The sequence below is a fragment of the Castanea sativa genome, chromosome 5 (genome assembly GCF_040712315.1).
Source record: "Castanea sativa cultivar Marrone di Chiusa Pesio chromosome 5, ASM4071231v1".
NCBI lineage: Eukaryota > Viridiplantae > Streptophyta > Magnoliopsida > Fagales > Fagaceae > Castanea > Castanea sativa.
This window is the reverse complement of record NC_134017.1, coordinates 71,378,483-71,394,235: the sequence shown is the minus strand read 5'-3', so window position 1 is coordinate 71,394,235 and position 15,753 is coordinate 71,378,483. Positions and strand designations below refer to the sequence as shown.

Sequence of the window (15,753 nt, the reverse complement as noted above, 5' to 3'; positions counted from 1 at the left end):
TCAAAATAATCGACAAATCCATGCTGAATATTTAGAGAGGATGTAATCTAAGAATCATAGATAGCCAGGGAAAAGTAAGAACTAATTCGGATATATCCAAAACCGAAAAGCTACTCAACTAATCGTTGAATTAAACTTTTCTTTCTTGTATCCTAAATTTCTAATAATTTCATCCTAAATTCATATTTATTTCAGTAAGCAATTGTTGATTTGCAATTTACCAATATACCTCTCACTATTTTCCTTTTACGTACCCTCCTAGCTATTACAATCAAGGATCAAAGGGCTTGTTCACTATTTCAAAAACTGTGTTCAGAACATAAAGTTTTTTTTTTGGTAATTAATATGGCGTTTCAATGATTTTGTTCCTCTTTAAAATGAAAACAGAATTTACTTTTCAGGCAATATATTATTTTAATGTTCAAGAAAATAAGTTGTTTTCAACAATAATTAAAAAAAACACGCACACACACACACAAACATTTCAATAATACAACTTTGCTCTATATTATATTAACAATTCCACCGAGAACACGTACAAATAAATAATTAAACCAATAAGATAAGATAACTTATAAGTTCTAAGTCATGAAACATATCAGTGTCATACCTGATGTAGATGTAGGCAAATCTGTTGGTGGGGATGCTGATGGGACTAGTGGCAGTGGTGGAGGAGACGATGTATCATTCCTGCTCTGTACTGATCTTATGCATGTATCTACTTTTTACGTTGACTAATGCGTTGGAAATTAACTTCTATAATTTTATGACCAATTCAATGCTTCGAACCGAATAATATACAGTCGACGAAGACGTGAGTGAATGGTGGAAGGAAAATTTTGAATTCACGGGCCATGTTGAATTCACGGATTTTGTTTTGAAAAACACTTGAGACACCCAAATCAACGTCCAATTTCATAACCCAAAATATTTGAGTTACAACCAATTTTACAATATTTTTTTAAAATTTTTTTATGTTGTGAATGATTGTCGATAAATTAAAAATCAATGCTAATTAATGATAGACTCAATGAGAACCAATTAGAGTAGGTCACATCAATAAGTTGTAAAATATTGTAAAATAATTTTTGGCTGTAATATTAGTCCTTTATAAAATGACTAAATGTCAATTTGTAATTGATGCATAACAATTTCATTTTCATCAATTATATGTGGTGGTCTCATGGGTAAGTGATTTAATCCAAACACATGAAACTAGAGAGTTAATAATTAAGACTTGTTCATGGTCCATAAAGAGGTAATGACTACTTGGACATGATAAGCAATGATATGAGATAAATGATTTCTATTTTTGTTTTCTAATGATGAGCAGTGGTATATATTTATATAAAAATCCAATATTAGAACTTGGATGTTTCAGTTCATCCATTGAGTCCACAAGAAGTGCTCTCATGCCCAAGTGCATGTGGAAGAAGTAGTGTGTCTTACAGCGTCTTGCAAGAGTTGAAGTGACCTCCCCTACATGAGGTCAGTGGGTCGAGGTGTTTACCTGAAGTAAACTCTATGGCAAAGGAGCTCGAGAAGCTCTGAAGTAAACTCTCCTTCACGGAAGAGGAGGACGAAAGTCTAGAGCTTTGAAGCAGTAGTACAAGGGCAACAAGAGAACTAGGGATGAACTGTGTAGTGATGAAGGTTCTAACCCATAGAAGTTTAAGCTTAGATGCTCTAAGGAAAAATATGAGAATGTTGTAGAAGCCTAACAAAGGTGTCCAAATCTCTGAGATGGAGGAGGACCTTTTTCTGGTTGAGTTTGGAGATGGAAAGGATATAAAGAAAATACTAGACATATGCCCATGGAGCTACAAAAAACAGTTAGTGCTCATGCAAGAGTTTGAGGGGGAACTAGCCCCAAAAGAGATAATCCTGAAGTGGTCACCCTTTTGGATCCAAATCTTTAACCTTCCCCTGAAGAGTAGAACTAAAGAAATGGGATGGGCAATTGGCTCTAAGTTAGGGGAGGTTTTGGAGGTAGAGGTCCTAAAAATAGGGGTTCAATAGGGGAAATGACTACTGGTCCGAGTTCAGATAGATGTCACCAAAAGACTTGTTCGAGGGAAGAAAATCACTATAGAATGGGGAGAGAGTAGATGGGTGAACTTCAAGTACGAAAGACTTCCTAACTTCTGCTACAGGTGTGGTCTGCTTAGCCATGCTCTAAAAAGAGAGTATCTCATGCAACAAGCACATGAGACATCTCTCTCATAGATAGGTGGGCCCCACATTTGTGGGCCCACATGTCTGTGAGAGGGGCGGCTCATGTGGCTGGTGCATACAAAAATTTTTCCTCTAAAAGACTGCTTGGAAGGTCTAGATAACAACAACCATGTTGAGGTTGAATGCATGCAGTATAGAGCCTAGTTAAGGGGTAAACTATCAAGAAGAGGCGGAAAAGAACCAAGAAACTCCGGAGTGAGGGGTGACTTTGACATCAGGCATGGGACAACCAGAACAGGACCGAAGAGAATAGCAGAGAAAAACCATATGCCTAGCAAGGTGACAAGGGTAGATTGGGGACACGTGCTTGCACTACCAAACTTGGATGATAGAAACCCAATGTAGGAGATAACAAAGTCAGACTCCTCAAAACACCTAGCGCGAGAATTGCAAGAAAATGGAAAGGTCAAAGGGTTGGTGGGAAAGTTAGAGGAGAAGAAAGCCCCTTTGGCAAAACATCCTTAGAACTACCCACAGCCTAGGCAGAAAAAGTTAAGGTGATGCAGTGGGAGACAGTGACTAATCAGGTTGACGAGCTCATTTTTTAATTCAGTTTGGCACCAAGCACAACCCCCAACAATCCAAAAGAGGGCCTAGGGGGCCCCAACAATAAGTTGGGCCCAATGGCTATGACCTACGACCCAAAAGAAGGATGGGTAATAGAAAAGTTGGGCCTAAAAAGTGGGCATAAGAGACTAACATAGGAGGCAAAACCAAGCGCAATCCATAAAGAAATAGACCCAAATGGTGAGAAAAGAGAAGGCCTAATCCCATTACAAGAACTAGACGTGAACTTTATTGATCAAAAGAGAAAAAGAGGAAAGAAGCAACAAAACTCAACCCTAGAAAAGGAGAATCAAAAGAATGGGGGTGAGGCAGTGGCCGCTTTGCAGCATCATCGAGCCCAATGAGCATTTTAGCCTGGAATTTCTGGTGTCTAGGTTCATCCCTAGTGGTTCAAACCCTCACCAACGAGGTGAAGGAAAAAGACCCAAGTTTGGTCTTCCTTGGGAAGACAAAGGCCGGAGTGAACAAAATGAAAGGTATTCAGAATAAGCTCAACTATACTTAGGGGATCATTGTCCCTAGTGATGGGAGAAGCGGTGGCCTAGCTTTATTGTGGAAGGAAGGCACTGATGTCAGGTTTAGGAGCTGCTCAAACTCACATATTGATGTGGTAGTCCATAGAGTTCCTACAATAGATCCATGGCAAGCCACGAGCTTTTACAGTCAACCAGACTCGAAGAAAAGACATATCTCATTGCAAATACTGGAAGCACTACAAGCCCAATGTGACATGCTATGGACGGTATTTAGGGATTTCAATGAGATTTCACACCCTCATGAGAAGCTTGGTTGGATGGATAGAGATGTGAAGCAAATGGAAGCATTTAGAGAGTGCTTGAGCAAGTGTGTGTGGACACCGCATTTTGTACCCCTTACGACTTGGGCCCCCGTTCTTCAATGATTCTTAAACACTAAGGTCTAAGGCCAGTTTAAAACCAAATCATGTATCATATTGACTTAAAGGGTGTTAAAATGGAAAATATAACCTTTAAATGAGCAAAAATCTATTTTTGGAAATAAAATTACCAAAGTGGCCCTCGGCCCACATATGTAGGCAACGGCCTGTGTACGTGGTGTTAGGGACATATTTTAATGTAATTGACATATCTTTTGACAAAACACACTTTACTTGTATTTGGGTAAATCTAAATAGATTCAAGATGATCATTACAAGTGGTTAAATTGAAGACATGAAGATTACTCAAGAACTGCTCAAGAAAAGTGCAATCGGTAGGTCTCGATACCTCCTCGACAGAAGCTCGATCTGTTGAGATTCATTAAAGCTCGAAACATGTCTTGATTTATCGAGCTTACGGGATTTAGACTATAGCCAACAACGTTTTTATTCTAAAAGGCTATTTGTTTATGGGTTTGTATAATTTAATTGGACTAGATTTGCCCAAGGTTTGTGTAAACCTATTTGTTAAGGAGAGCCCATTAAGCTCCTATTTAAAGGAGGTGGAAAAAGAAAAACCTAACCCAATTGTGTTAAGTTGTTTTTATAAAAATAAAAAATAAAAATTGCTAAGGGGTTGGACTGCACGGTTCTTGACACCGGCTCGTGCAATCCAACCCCAGTTTTAGGTGTTCATGAAATTAACTAAAAATATGGTTCTTTATGCTTAAAAAATCGGTTTTCATCTCGGTTAGTGGCAGTGGTGATGCCGTGATGGTGATGTCGACGGGGGTGATGATGGTGGCTCAATTGAAGGGTCATAAAAAGAGTATACTTCAAACCTTATATCACAGCTGGGTGTTACAAATTTACCTCCCTGCTTTCCATTACAACATTGTGGTATAAAACTCTGAACCTGCTGCAAGCAACTGCTGCATTCTAGCTTGCTCAAATCAGGGGTGCACTCAAGAAGTGCATATATGGTTTGGAAGTTTGGGGCAGGGGCACTCTGGAGAGCAAACTTGTGAGTAGAATTTCGATTTCCTGATGCAGCACGGTTTCTTAGGCTATTTAACAAGGGTAATAGCACGTTGTTGAAAGCTTCTACGTCTAAGACGACTCCTATATTGTAAAAGGCTAAAAGAGGGCTAGCTTCCATAGCATTTAATATGGATCTGTTTGAGTATCGAAGTGAGCATTTATCAAGCCCAATGATTGCCTCCTTTTGGTCTGGACAAGCTTTCAATAGGTTGGAACTTGCCCCATTGATACGAGAAATTTTTGGGACCTCTTGGAGGACCACTACCACTGATGTGGTCCTCCCAGGTCCCAACACCCAATTAAAAAATGCCACCTAGCCATCTTTTCTTACTCAGTTCCACATCACCACTGATGCCATTAACTTAACTATGGTTAGAAAATCAAATCAAGGTTTAAAACTCAGCTCTACTTACCCACTTACCCACAGCCGGATTTAACCCAAAATCAACTAAATAGATTCAAAAATTTTATCAAACACAACTCTATCTGCCTCTCTCTCTCTCTCTCTAACCCTATTTCCCAAATATCTCTCCAGAGAAGATATTGGGCAAACCAAGCCAAAAACACTCTGTGATTATGCGGGAGATGCGAAGCCAGTGGGTGGCCCATTGGATTCGTGTAGCGGAACCGAAAAATGTTCTCAGAAACCATCACCGGTGGCAACAACAACAGTGATCCAGAGCTTCACGAATTCCTTGCGACAAGTCCAGAGTTTTGAGGACCCGACAATGCCGAATACGAGGTATTTCAATGACAACTCCTATTCTTTGTCCTTTTTTTCCATATCTTAAAGGCTGGAGATGTCGAAAATGTCTTGAAGGACCACTGATGAGATGAAGGCATACAAGTGTTTTAAGTTCTTTCCAATTTTTAATGTGAGGAAGATTGTGATTGTGAGTCATTTAGTTGCTGGGTTCCATGATTTTTGCATTTGAACATTGTTGTTGATGTTGCAAAGATTGATGTCCCAAAGTTTTGAATAAAGATTGTATTAGTGGTATTTGGTTGTAGGCTTGCTGCTAACTTGGAGGAATTGGTTCTGATGTGAATTGTTTATGTGGTTTTGGTATAGTTGTCTTGATGTGAATTGTAGCTTTTAGTTATTGTATTTGCAAATAATTTTTGTGTTTATAGATGAGGTTCATCTTTTTGTTTTGGTGTTTGGATCTCATTGTAAATTTTGTTCATTTTGAAAATAAAATTTCTCATTTGGTAGACTATTAGTGATGTTTTTTCGAGAGAAATGTTAGAAACTTTATTGACATAGAGCTATTGTATTACAAAACCTTTGGCCATGAGCATCTGGGTAGCACATGAAGGCCACAACAAGTTTCATTACAACCCAATGTTACATTTTCCAAGGCCAAAACAATGAAAGAAAAAACAGAGCCCCGCTTTGGGACCTAGGCAGCAAGCAGATGAGTTGAGAAACAGCAAAACCAGCACTTTTTTTTTTTTTTTGGTCAAATGGCAGCTGCATCTTTAGTTACATTCCCCCATTTTTTTTGAATCTTCAGTTACATAGCCTAATTAAGTCATAATAGCTAAACATACGAATCTGTACCTCTCTTCTGCAGTTTGTATACATTAACAACCATACCTTTTTACTATCGTTCCATGAATCCGTGTACCTAAAATTACACAACCTAATATAGAATTTTAGTATGCACGCATGATTCAACTCAAGGCCGTGTCAAACTTCACATTCATCTACTCTAAAGGCGCAATATAAAGAAGCTTAATACATATTCTGTACTTCTAATGTTTAAACTATAGCATGAATAGGTACTAGCAATAGGATTTTTAGCATTGCCACCACCCTTCCTCATCTCAAATGGACCAGAAGACACCACACTTTCAAGTTTCAATCTTCAAGTGTGTGTCTGTATTTATATACAAGCTTAATATTAGAGACATATCAAATTTGAGTACCCACATACTTCTTTGCAGGTCCTACACCTGTCCAGCCAACTTTATTACAAGAAGTGATCAAAATTTGCTACAAGTTTCAAATGTTAAAATAAAAACTCACAGGGAAAAATAACTTATTGAAACAACAAAATAGGACTAAATTCAGAGACAACTATGAGTCTACAACAAATCAAACATCACCCACAATTTATTATTGGCACCAAACAATGAAACACAGAAGAAACACCTTTAACCTTTACACACAAATACCAAACAATGAAACACCTTTACAGTTCACAAGAAATTGCTTATAAGCGCATTTGAAATGAAAATACTTTTCATTTATATTAGTTATATTCAATTGGATGAAGAACACTGTTGAAGGCATAATAAAAGAAAATATACAAAAAGGAATGTATTCTAACATATCCTAAAAATCAGCCTATTTTCACTGCCTTCAATATACAAAAATAACATTTCCTACAGCTTTCACTCCTCTCATCTTCACTCCTCTCTGGATCGCTGTTGGTTTGGCCGCCGGTGATGGTTTCTGAGGACATTTCCCGGTTTGCACGAATCCGACGAGCCACCCATCTGGGCTCCGCATCTCCCGCATAATCACAGATTGTTTTCGGTTGGGTTTGCCCAATATCTTCTCTGGAGAGATATTGGGTAAAAAAGGTTAGAGAGAGAGAGAGAGAGAGAGAGAGAGGCAGATAGAGTTGTGTTTGAGAAATTTTTTGAATCTGGTTAGTTGATTTTGGGTTAAATTCGGCTGTGGGTAACAGGGTAAGTGGGTAAGTAGAGCTGAGTTTTTAACCTTGGTTTGATTTTCTAACCATAGTTAAGTTAATGGCATCAATGGTTACGTGGAGCTGAGTAATAAAAAATGGCTAGGTGACATTTTTTAATTGGGTGTTGGGACCTGGGAGGACCACATCAGTGGTCCTCTAGGAGGCCCAATAATTTCTCCATTGAAACAACTACAGCATTCGCTGGGTTAAGTGTCTCCTCTACAGAGCGCAATCGCGTATACTTTGTCGGGAGCTTCACCAAAAGAAAAATTGTAGAACCCATAATTAATTTTGGTGTCGTTAATCATGGAGGCCAGGAGAGTATTGAGGTTTGCCCTGTAGGTACTGTTACTGGTGTAGTTACCAGTGTCATAACAGTACTGGGCAGCCGTGGGAATAACAAGATGAATGAGAGCAACATAGAAGTATATTCAGCAAAAAAAAACATAGAAGAATAACAGCAGTCTCAAATGGCCCATTTTCATTGTTCCTCTGCAGTTGTGGCTAGGTTGGAAGAATTTTAGCATTAGACTCCTATGTCATTGCTGTTCTGTACTTTCATCAGTTTATGTATCTGCTTTCTACATTGACTAAGGTGTTGGAAACTTCATTTAAATTATGAGCCATTCAAAGCATTGAACTGAAAAATACACGGTTTACATAGGAAGACGTGAGTGGATTCTGAATAGTCATAGTTAAAGACGAATAGGACAAAATAGAATTCAGAAAGGTCTTTTCCTCCGTGGGCCACGTACATGTGCACGGGTCTGAATTTGAAAACACGGATTTATTTATTTTGAATTAACGAATGGGTCTGTGTTGCAACTCTGATTTTGCCAAAGTCAAATTTCTCAACAGCACTATCTTCAGCTTCGCCTTCTCCCAAAGAACAAGTCAATACGTCTAAATTAGATGACTGTATTGACTAAATTAAAATTGTAATTATGCGTACACAAAAATAATTTAGATAGAACATTACACCACTAAAAATAGTCTACATATAATTTGTTATGTCGTAATTATAATAGCATGGCTACACATTTCTACTTATGGCTTTTGGATGTGATTTTCAGATGTGAGAGAGAGAAGAGAGAACATAAATAATTAATGTGATTAAGTCTTAACAGTTTACACTTACAAGTTTTAACTTATTAAAAAACATATGTATAGTAGACTAATTCCAAAATTTTGCACTAAACATGGTTCAGTCTTCAGTCTTAACAGATTACTATTAATGTTTTTTTTTTTTTTTTTTGAGAAAAAAATTACTCTTAATGTGATTCTTTTTTTTTTTTTTAGCCCACTCTTAATGTGATTCATGAGTCCATAAAATTGCATGTTTAATCCTTGACATTAATTTGTAATACCTACCCTTTAGGTGAAAATTTTAACAATAACTAATAAGTGAATTTTTTTTTAATGACTAACAAGTCCACAAATTTGTCTAATTAAGCACGGACATTAACCACCGCACATTCTTGGTATGATGGTCACTCTACAAGTATAAGTGCTTGCGGGGTGTGAGGGGTAAGGACTGTGGTTCAAGTTTCTAAGAGGGAGTTTCACACACATATACACTTAGATTAAGTTAGAGTATAATTCTATTTTGTATATATTTATAAAATAAAATAAAAAGCCTTGGCATTAATTTATGAATGCCAGCTCTAGCTTTTGGAGAAAAGTTTGTTGATGATTATCTTAGAAAAGGGAAAATTATACAACATGCAAGAGTACAATAATGGTGTATCTCCTAATTTCACATGAATAATAGATCTCATTATAGATTTAATTGAAATAATAGGTTCCATCATAAATTTAATCGGTGAGACACACTAGATATCCGAGATTCATGATATGCATGATTGGGTTTATAAATAGGGATGGTGTATATGAGACAATTAAAATCCTAGATAGCCAAGGAAAAGTATGAACTCATTCAGATTTATTCAAAACAGGAGCTACAACCATTCATTTACGAGTGCTCGAGAACAGTCCACGAAACCAAGAGTATTTGTGTTAACATGGACCACATGATGTCTTTGTAAAAACTAGTACGCATTCTGGCAGTACTAGTTGTATGATGGTTAGGCGCCGCCTAGTGGGCCATTTGTCCATGAATATATATATATTCACACGCTAGTTGTACAATGGTTAGGCGCCGTCCAGTGGGCCATTTGTCCATGAATATATATATATATATATATATATATATATTCACACGCTAGTTGTACAATGGCTAGGCGCCGTCCAGTGGGCCATTTGTCCATGAATATATATACACACATATATATATATATATATATTCCATCTCTTCATTAAATTAAAACAATTTCCATTATGTTATTAATTCCCTTGATTAAGAAACTTGATATCTAATTTATGTTTTCTTATAATTTAATATTTCGTATTTATCTTATGTAAGTTATGATATAAAAATACATTTAAAAGAAAAATTTTAGTACTTATTTTGGCTATTTTACTAATTTTCCTCTTTTTACTAATTTAATATATTTTAAAAAAATTATGGTGACTCGTGAGTGGTGAAATCATGGACTCACTATTTTATTTTCATTACTCATGAATTGCCACATAACAAATATAGTCGCGTACTCATGTCATATTAGGTCATAATATGGTCATATTCAAAATAACTCAACAAATTCATGCATAATACTTAAGAGGGGTTGTAATCTCAAGATCCTAGATAGCTAAGGAAAAATAAGAACTAATTTGCATTTAACCAAAAATAAAAATCAACTCAAATAATCGTTTGTATTAAAATTTTCCTTCAACTACTGTCATATAAGACGCACGTATGTATGCTAGCTATGTGCGGAAGTAATGCCCTACAAGACGCACGTATGTAGTACATGTCATTTTAGATGGGCACGATCACGATTGCTGTGCATCACTTTAGTGAAATGAAAATATATAGTCTATGGCAAACCAAAATTGTTTTTTTCTACCGTACATGACTTGTAAAAGGATACATGATGGAAATGGAAATGTGAGACTGAACCCAAACAAATATATCTATCAAGCCAAACAAAAGAAATCTTCAAATGTAAAAAGGAATCATGAACCCATGTAATTATATTGCAAACCCATTTTTCTTAAATACAACTTCCATCTAACACTACCGAGGGTCTAATTCAGTAATGGAAACATCATTTACTGAGGCTTGGACAGAGCTACTTCTGGATTGTGTTGACCCCATCACCCCTGAATTACGCTCCACATGGAGCACGCTGGATCTAGTATTGCAATCCATTGTAAAAGCAGGTCTTGAGGGTATTGAGAGAGTCATAGATTCACTATTAAGCATGAGAACAACTGAAGCCATGGTTGGTCTCTTAACCATATTTTCTTGAACGCAAAGTAACCCAATATGGATGCATTTCATTATTTCAGTTGTTGAATCAGTGCGCACTGTGGGATCTATCAGATTAGAAGTTGTCCCATCTTTCCATTTTTTCCAGGCCTGCATGTTAAAATAGTTATAACACAATAATAAAGAGAATATTGTTTTAACAGAAGGTATCATATAAATTAGTAGCATAAGGTAATCATATGGATTAGCAGTCGCATAAATGAGTTAGAAAGTAGGTAAAGATATTAGAACTCACATAATTTAGAAGGCCTTCTCCATTGTCTTCACCACGAAAAGTATTATTTTTTTGTCCAGTCACCATCTCCAAAACCAATACACCAAAACTGAAAACATCGGACTTTACTGAAAATTGGCCATGTAACAAATACTCTGGAGGCATGTAACCACTGAACGTGAATAAAAGTAAGATTAGTTTCTGTGAAAGAAAATAGAACTTTTAATATCATATTTGTAAAATTTTATTTTGATTTCATCATATTTGTGGGACATGGTGAAAAAATATATTTTAGGAATTCTTCATTATTTCTATGACTATATGCAATGTTGTGATTATTAGTAAAAACTTGGGTGTATATATACTTACTAGGTCCCCACAATTCTATTTGTATTTTCTTGAGTTTGATCTAGTTGAAATAATCTAGCCATTCCAAAATCAGAAATCTTGGGGTTCATATAGGCATCCAGTAGAATGTTGCTAGCTTTGAGATCTCGATGAATAATACGAATCTGTGAATCTTCATGAAGGTAAAGAAGTCCTCGAGCAATACCTCCTATAATTTTGTAGCGCATTTCCCAATTCAATTGTGCACGTTTGATGGAATCTACAAATTCATGTAAGTTTTTATTTCCAATAAATAAATACAAAGTGGAAGTGCTTGTAACCCAACAATACTTATTTTAATAAGAAATTACTACAAAGAGAATATGAAGGTTAAGTGGAAGTGAAACCATACCAAATATGAAGCGGTCAAGGCTTGCATTTGGCAAAAACTCATAGACTAAAAGCCTCTCATCTCCTTCCAAGCAGAATCCTAAAAGTCTTACAAGATGACGGTGTTGTAACCTAGCAACTAACATGACCTCATTCTTAAACTCTATTTCTCCTTGTGATGAATTTTTGGATAACCTTTTCACAGCTATTTCTTGTCCATTTGGGAACCTACCCTGAAAAAAGAACAAAGAAAAAAAAAAGAATATATATATATATATATATATATATATATATATGTGTGCGTAATCCATAATAATTCAAAATTTGGGATTTAACATATTATGTGAAAAAAAATGATACATTCTTCCACTCGATAATGTCACATTACCTTGTAAACAGCACCAAATCCTCCCTCTCCGAGCTTATTAGCATCAGAGAAGTCCTGTGTAGCAACTCTGATTTTGCCAAAGTCAAATTGCAAGCATTCAACAACACTAATTTGATCATCAGTATCAACTGAAGAATAAGCCAATACATCTGAGTTAGATTACTAAGTATTGCCTGAATCGAAATTGCAATTATGTATGTACAAAAACAACAAGGGGTATGCAGAACAAATTACTGAAATCCTTTCTTCTTGAATTTTGAGGGAACTAAAAATGTCTTCTATGTAATATTCTTGTATTTGTTTAGTACAACTCTTGCAGTAGGGTAGTTTCTACTAAATCCGATTTAATATCCAATTAATGGCCTCTAGATTATGTTTTTATTTCATTTAAAATGATAAGGAGAAAATAATACCTGAAATAGCGGAATCTTATTTTCACTAATATTGCTTAGTTCTCTAAACAATGCATTCACCACTACATAAAAATTGTAGGGATATGGTAATTTTTCTTGCTTTTATAGTAATGATTGACTTATCATTTAGCAAAAAGGAAAGGTTAACCAATTTCTAACTTACTTTCAACTTTATCCACTGGGTTCCTCGCTCTTAAATAGATGCAGATGCTGATAGAGATGATTAGTACAGCAGAAGCAATAGTAGTCGCTACTACAATGATTACAGTTCGAGATGAGTTACTTTCCTTTCCTGCAAAATCCGAAATTCTGCTTTTATTAAAACATTGCAAGTGTTCAATTTCGGGACAGAGGGAAATATATATATATATATATATATATATATATATATATATATATATATATATATGTTTGTTTCTATTTATGTTTTATACTATTTTGCATCTTTATTATATGTATTTTGTGGTACGTTTTTAATAATGTTAAGGAAATATCTTTTTTTGGAAACAACCTAGTATTCAATTCTGAGATCAAAAGTGGCGCGAAGGTAATGACACCAACATACCATAAATATAATATAGTTTCTTCGGTCTACGTTGACCTGGGAGTTCACTGTTCACAGTTGAAAATATATACTTTTGAAAGCTAATTGAGTATATAATAAACATAAAGAATGTAATTGTCAATGTTGAAAAGTGGTGAGGCAGCGCCAACTAGGCCATTTTTCTTCCTTCAATACCAGATGGACTTCCACCGAATAAACAAATGTGACAGTCGTTGAACTTTCCTAGCACAGACAAAGTAAAGCGTTTTCTTTGGGTTAATTTCGGAAAAATCGGAAAAAAAATGATTGTTTCGCCCTCTTTTGAAGTACATATAATAACGTCCACACTTTTACGTCAACTGTCTTTTTTTTTTTTTTAAAGAAGTGGAAATATATATTATCTTATACTCGTTTATTTATATCAATATCCACGATTTATGATTTATCTGTAAAAATAGAATGCCAAAAAACTGTGTAAGAATCTCATTGCCCATTTAAGAATGCGTAAATTTAATTTAACGGCTAGTGAAACATGATGTGTACAAAGAATTTAGTGTGAGACAAATCCATGCTGAATATTTAGAGAGGATGTAATCTCAGAATCATAAATAGCCAGGGAAAAGTAAGAACTAATTCGGATATATTCAAAACCGGAAGGCTACTCAACTAATCGTTTGAATTAAACTTTTCTTTTTTGTATCCTAAACTTCTAATAATTTCATCCTAAATTCATATTTATTTCAGTAAGCAATTGTTGATTTGCAATTTACCAATATACCTCTCACTACTTTTTTTTTTACGTACCCTACTAGCTATTACAATCAAGGATCAAAGGCTTGTTCACTTATGTGGTCTAAAAGTATACTATTTCAAATACTGTGTTCAGAACATAATATTTTTATTTTTATTTTTTTGTAGTTAATATGGCGTTTCAATGATTTTGTTCCTCTTTAATCTGAAAACAGAATTTACTTTTCAGGCAATATATTATTTTGATGTTCCATGAAAATAAGTTGTTTTCAACCATAATTAAAAAAAACACACAAACATTTCAATAATACAACTTTGCCTATTATATGTTTCTACAAAAAAAAAAAAATAAAAAAAAAAATAATAATAACAATTCCACCGAAAACACGTACAAATAAATAATTAAACCAACATTCAGCAAAAAAAAAATAAAAATTAAACCAACAAGATAAGTCAACTTATAAGTTCTAAGTCATGAAACATATCAGTGCCATACCTGGTGTAGATGTAGGCAAATCTGGTGGTGGGGATGCTGATGGGACTAGTGGCGGTGGTGGAGGCGACGATGGTGGTGGCGATGGTGGTGGCTCAGCTGAAGAGGCATAAAATGGGTATATCTCATACCTTAAATCACAGCTGGGTGTTACAAATTTCGCTCCCTGCTTTCCATCATAATATTGGGGAATATAATCCTGAAGCTGCTGCAGGCAACTGCTGCAATCCAGCTCGCTCAAATCAGGAGTGCACTCCACAAGTGAATATATGGTTTGGAACTTTGGGGCAGCAACACTCTTCAGAGCAAACTTGTGAGTAGAATTCCCTGATGCAGCACGGTTTCTTAGGCTATCTAACAAGGGTCTTAGCACGTCGTTGAAACTTTCTACGTCTGAGAAGTTTTGTGTGTTGGCAGCTGCTATTAGAGGCCTAGCTTCCATAATATTAAATATTGATCTGAAAGAGTATCGAAGTGAACATGTTTCACCCCAAATAATAGCCTCCTTTCGGTTTGGACAAGACCGTAATAGGTCGTTTCTTGTCCCGTTGATACAACTCCGGCATACGCTGGGCGAAGTGTCTCCTCTGCAAAGTGCAATCGCGTATACCTTATCGGGAGATTCACCAGTAGAGAAATTGAAAAACCCATAATCAATTTTGGTGTCGTTAATTATGGAGGCCAAGAGACTATCGAGGTTTGCCTTGTAGGTACTGTTACTGGTGTAGTTACCGGTGTTATAACAGTACTGGGCAGATGTGGGAATAACAAGCTGAATGAGAGCAACATACATGAAAAATAGTAGTCTTGAACAGCCCATTTTCATATTGTTCCTCTTTAGTTGTAGGTTGGAAGCATTTTATTTTAGTCTTGCAATAATATATCATTCCTGCTCTATACTCTCCTGCTTGTATTACTTTTTTCATTGACTAATGCGTTGGAAACTTTTATAACTTTATGACCAATTCAAAGCTTTGAACCGAATAACATATGGTTGACGAAGACGTGAGTGAATAGTGGTTGGAAAAAATTGAAATAAAAAAAGGCGATTTCCTACGCTTGCCATGTTGAAAGCACGGATTTTATTTCGAAAAACTCTTGAGACACCAAAAACAGTATCCAAATTCTTAACCGAAAATATTAGAGTTACAAACAATTTTACAGTATTTTTTCAAAATTTTTATGTGGTTAATGGTTGTTGATAAATAAAAAATAGATGCTAATTATTAATAGGCTCAAATGAGAATCAATTAGAATTGGCCACATTAATAAGTTATAAAAATATTGTAAAATAATTTATAACTGTAATATTACTTTTCTATAAAATGACTAAATGTCAATTTGTAATTGATGCATAATAATTTCATTTTCATCAATTATATGCATTGGTCTTATGTGTA

The 15,753-nt window shown here is 35.5% G+C and overlaps 1 protein-coding gene across 1 annotated transcript; it reads right to left on the bottom strand.

Moving 5' to 3' along the window:
• Positions 1-10,382: 10,382 nt before the first annotated feature.
• Positions 10,383-15,228, bottom strand: LOC142637359 (cysteine-rich receptor-like protein kinase 6). Its single transcript, XM_075811640.1, has 7 exons — positions 14,357-15,228; positions 12,730-12,858; positions 12,154-12,281; positions 11,788-11,998; positions 11,418-11,655; positions 11,070-11,220; positions 10,383-10,924 (listed from the first exon to the last, which is right to left on the bottom strand). The coding sequence occupies exons 1-7, from the start codon at positions 15,177-15,179 to the stop codon at positions 10,580-10,582; spliced, it is 2,025 nt and encodes a 674-aa protein (XP_075667755.1). The 5' UTR covers positions 15,180-15,228; the 3' UTR covers positions 10,383-10,579.
• Positions 15,229-15,753: the final 525 nt, after the last annotated feature.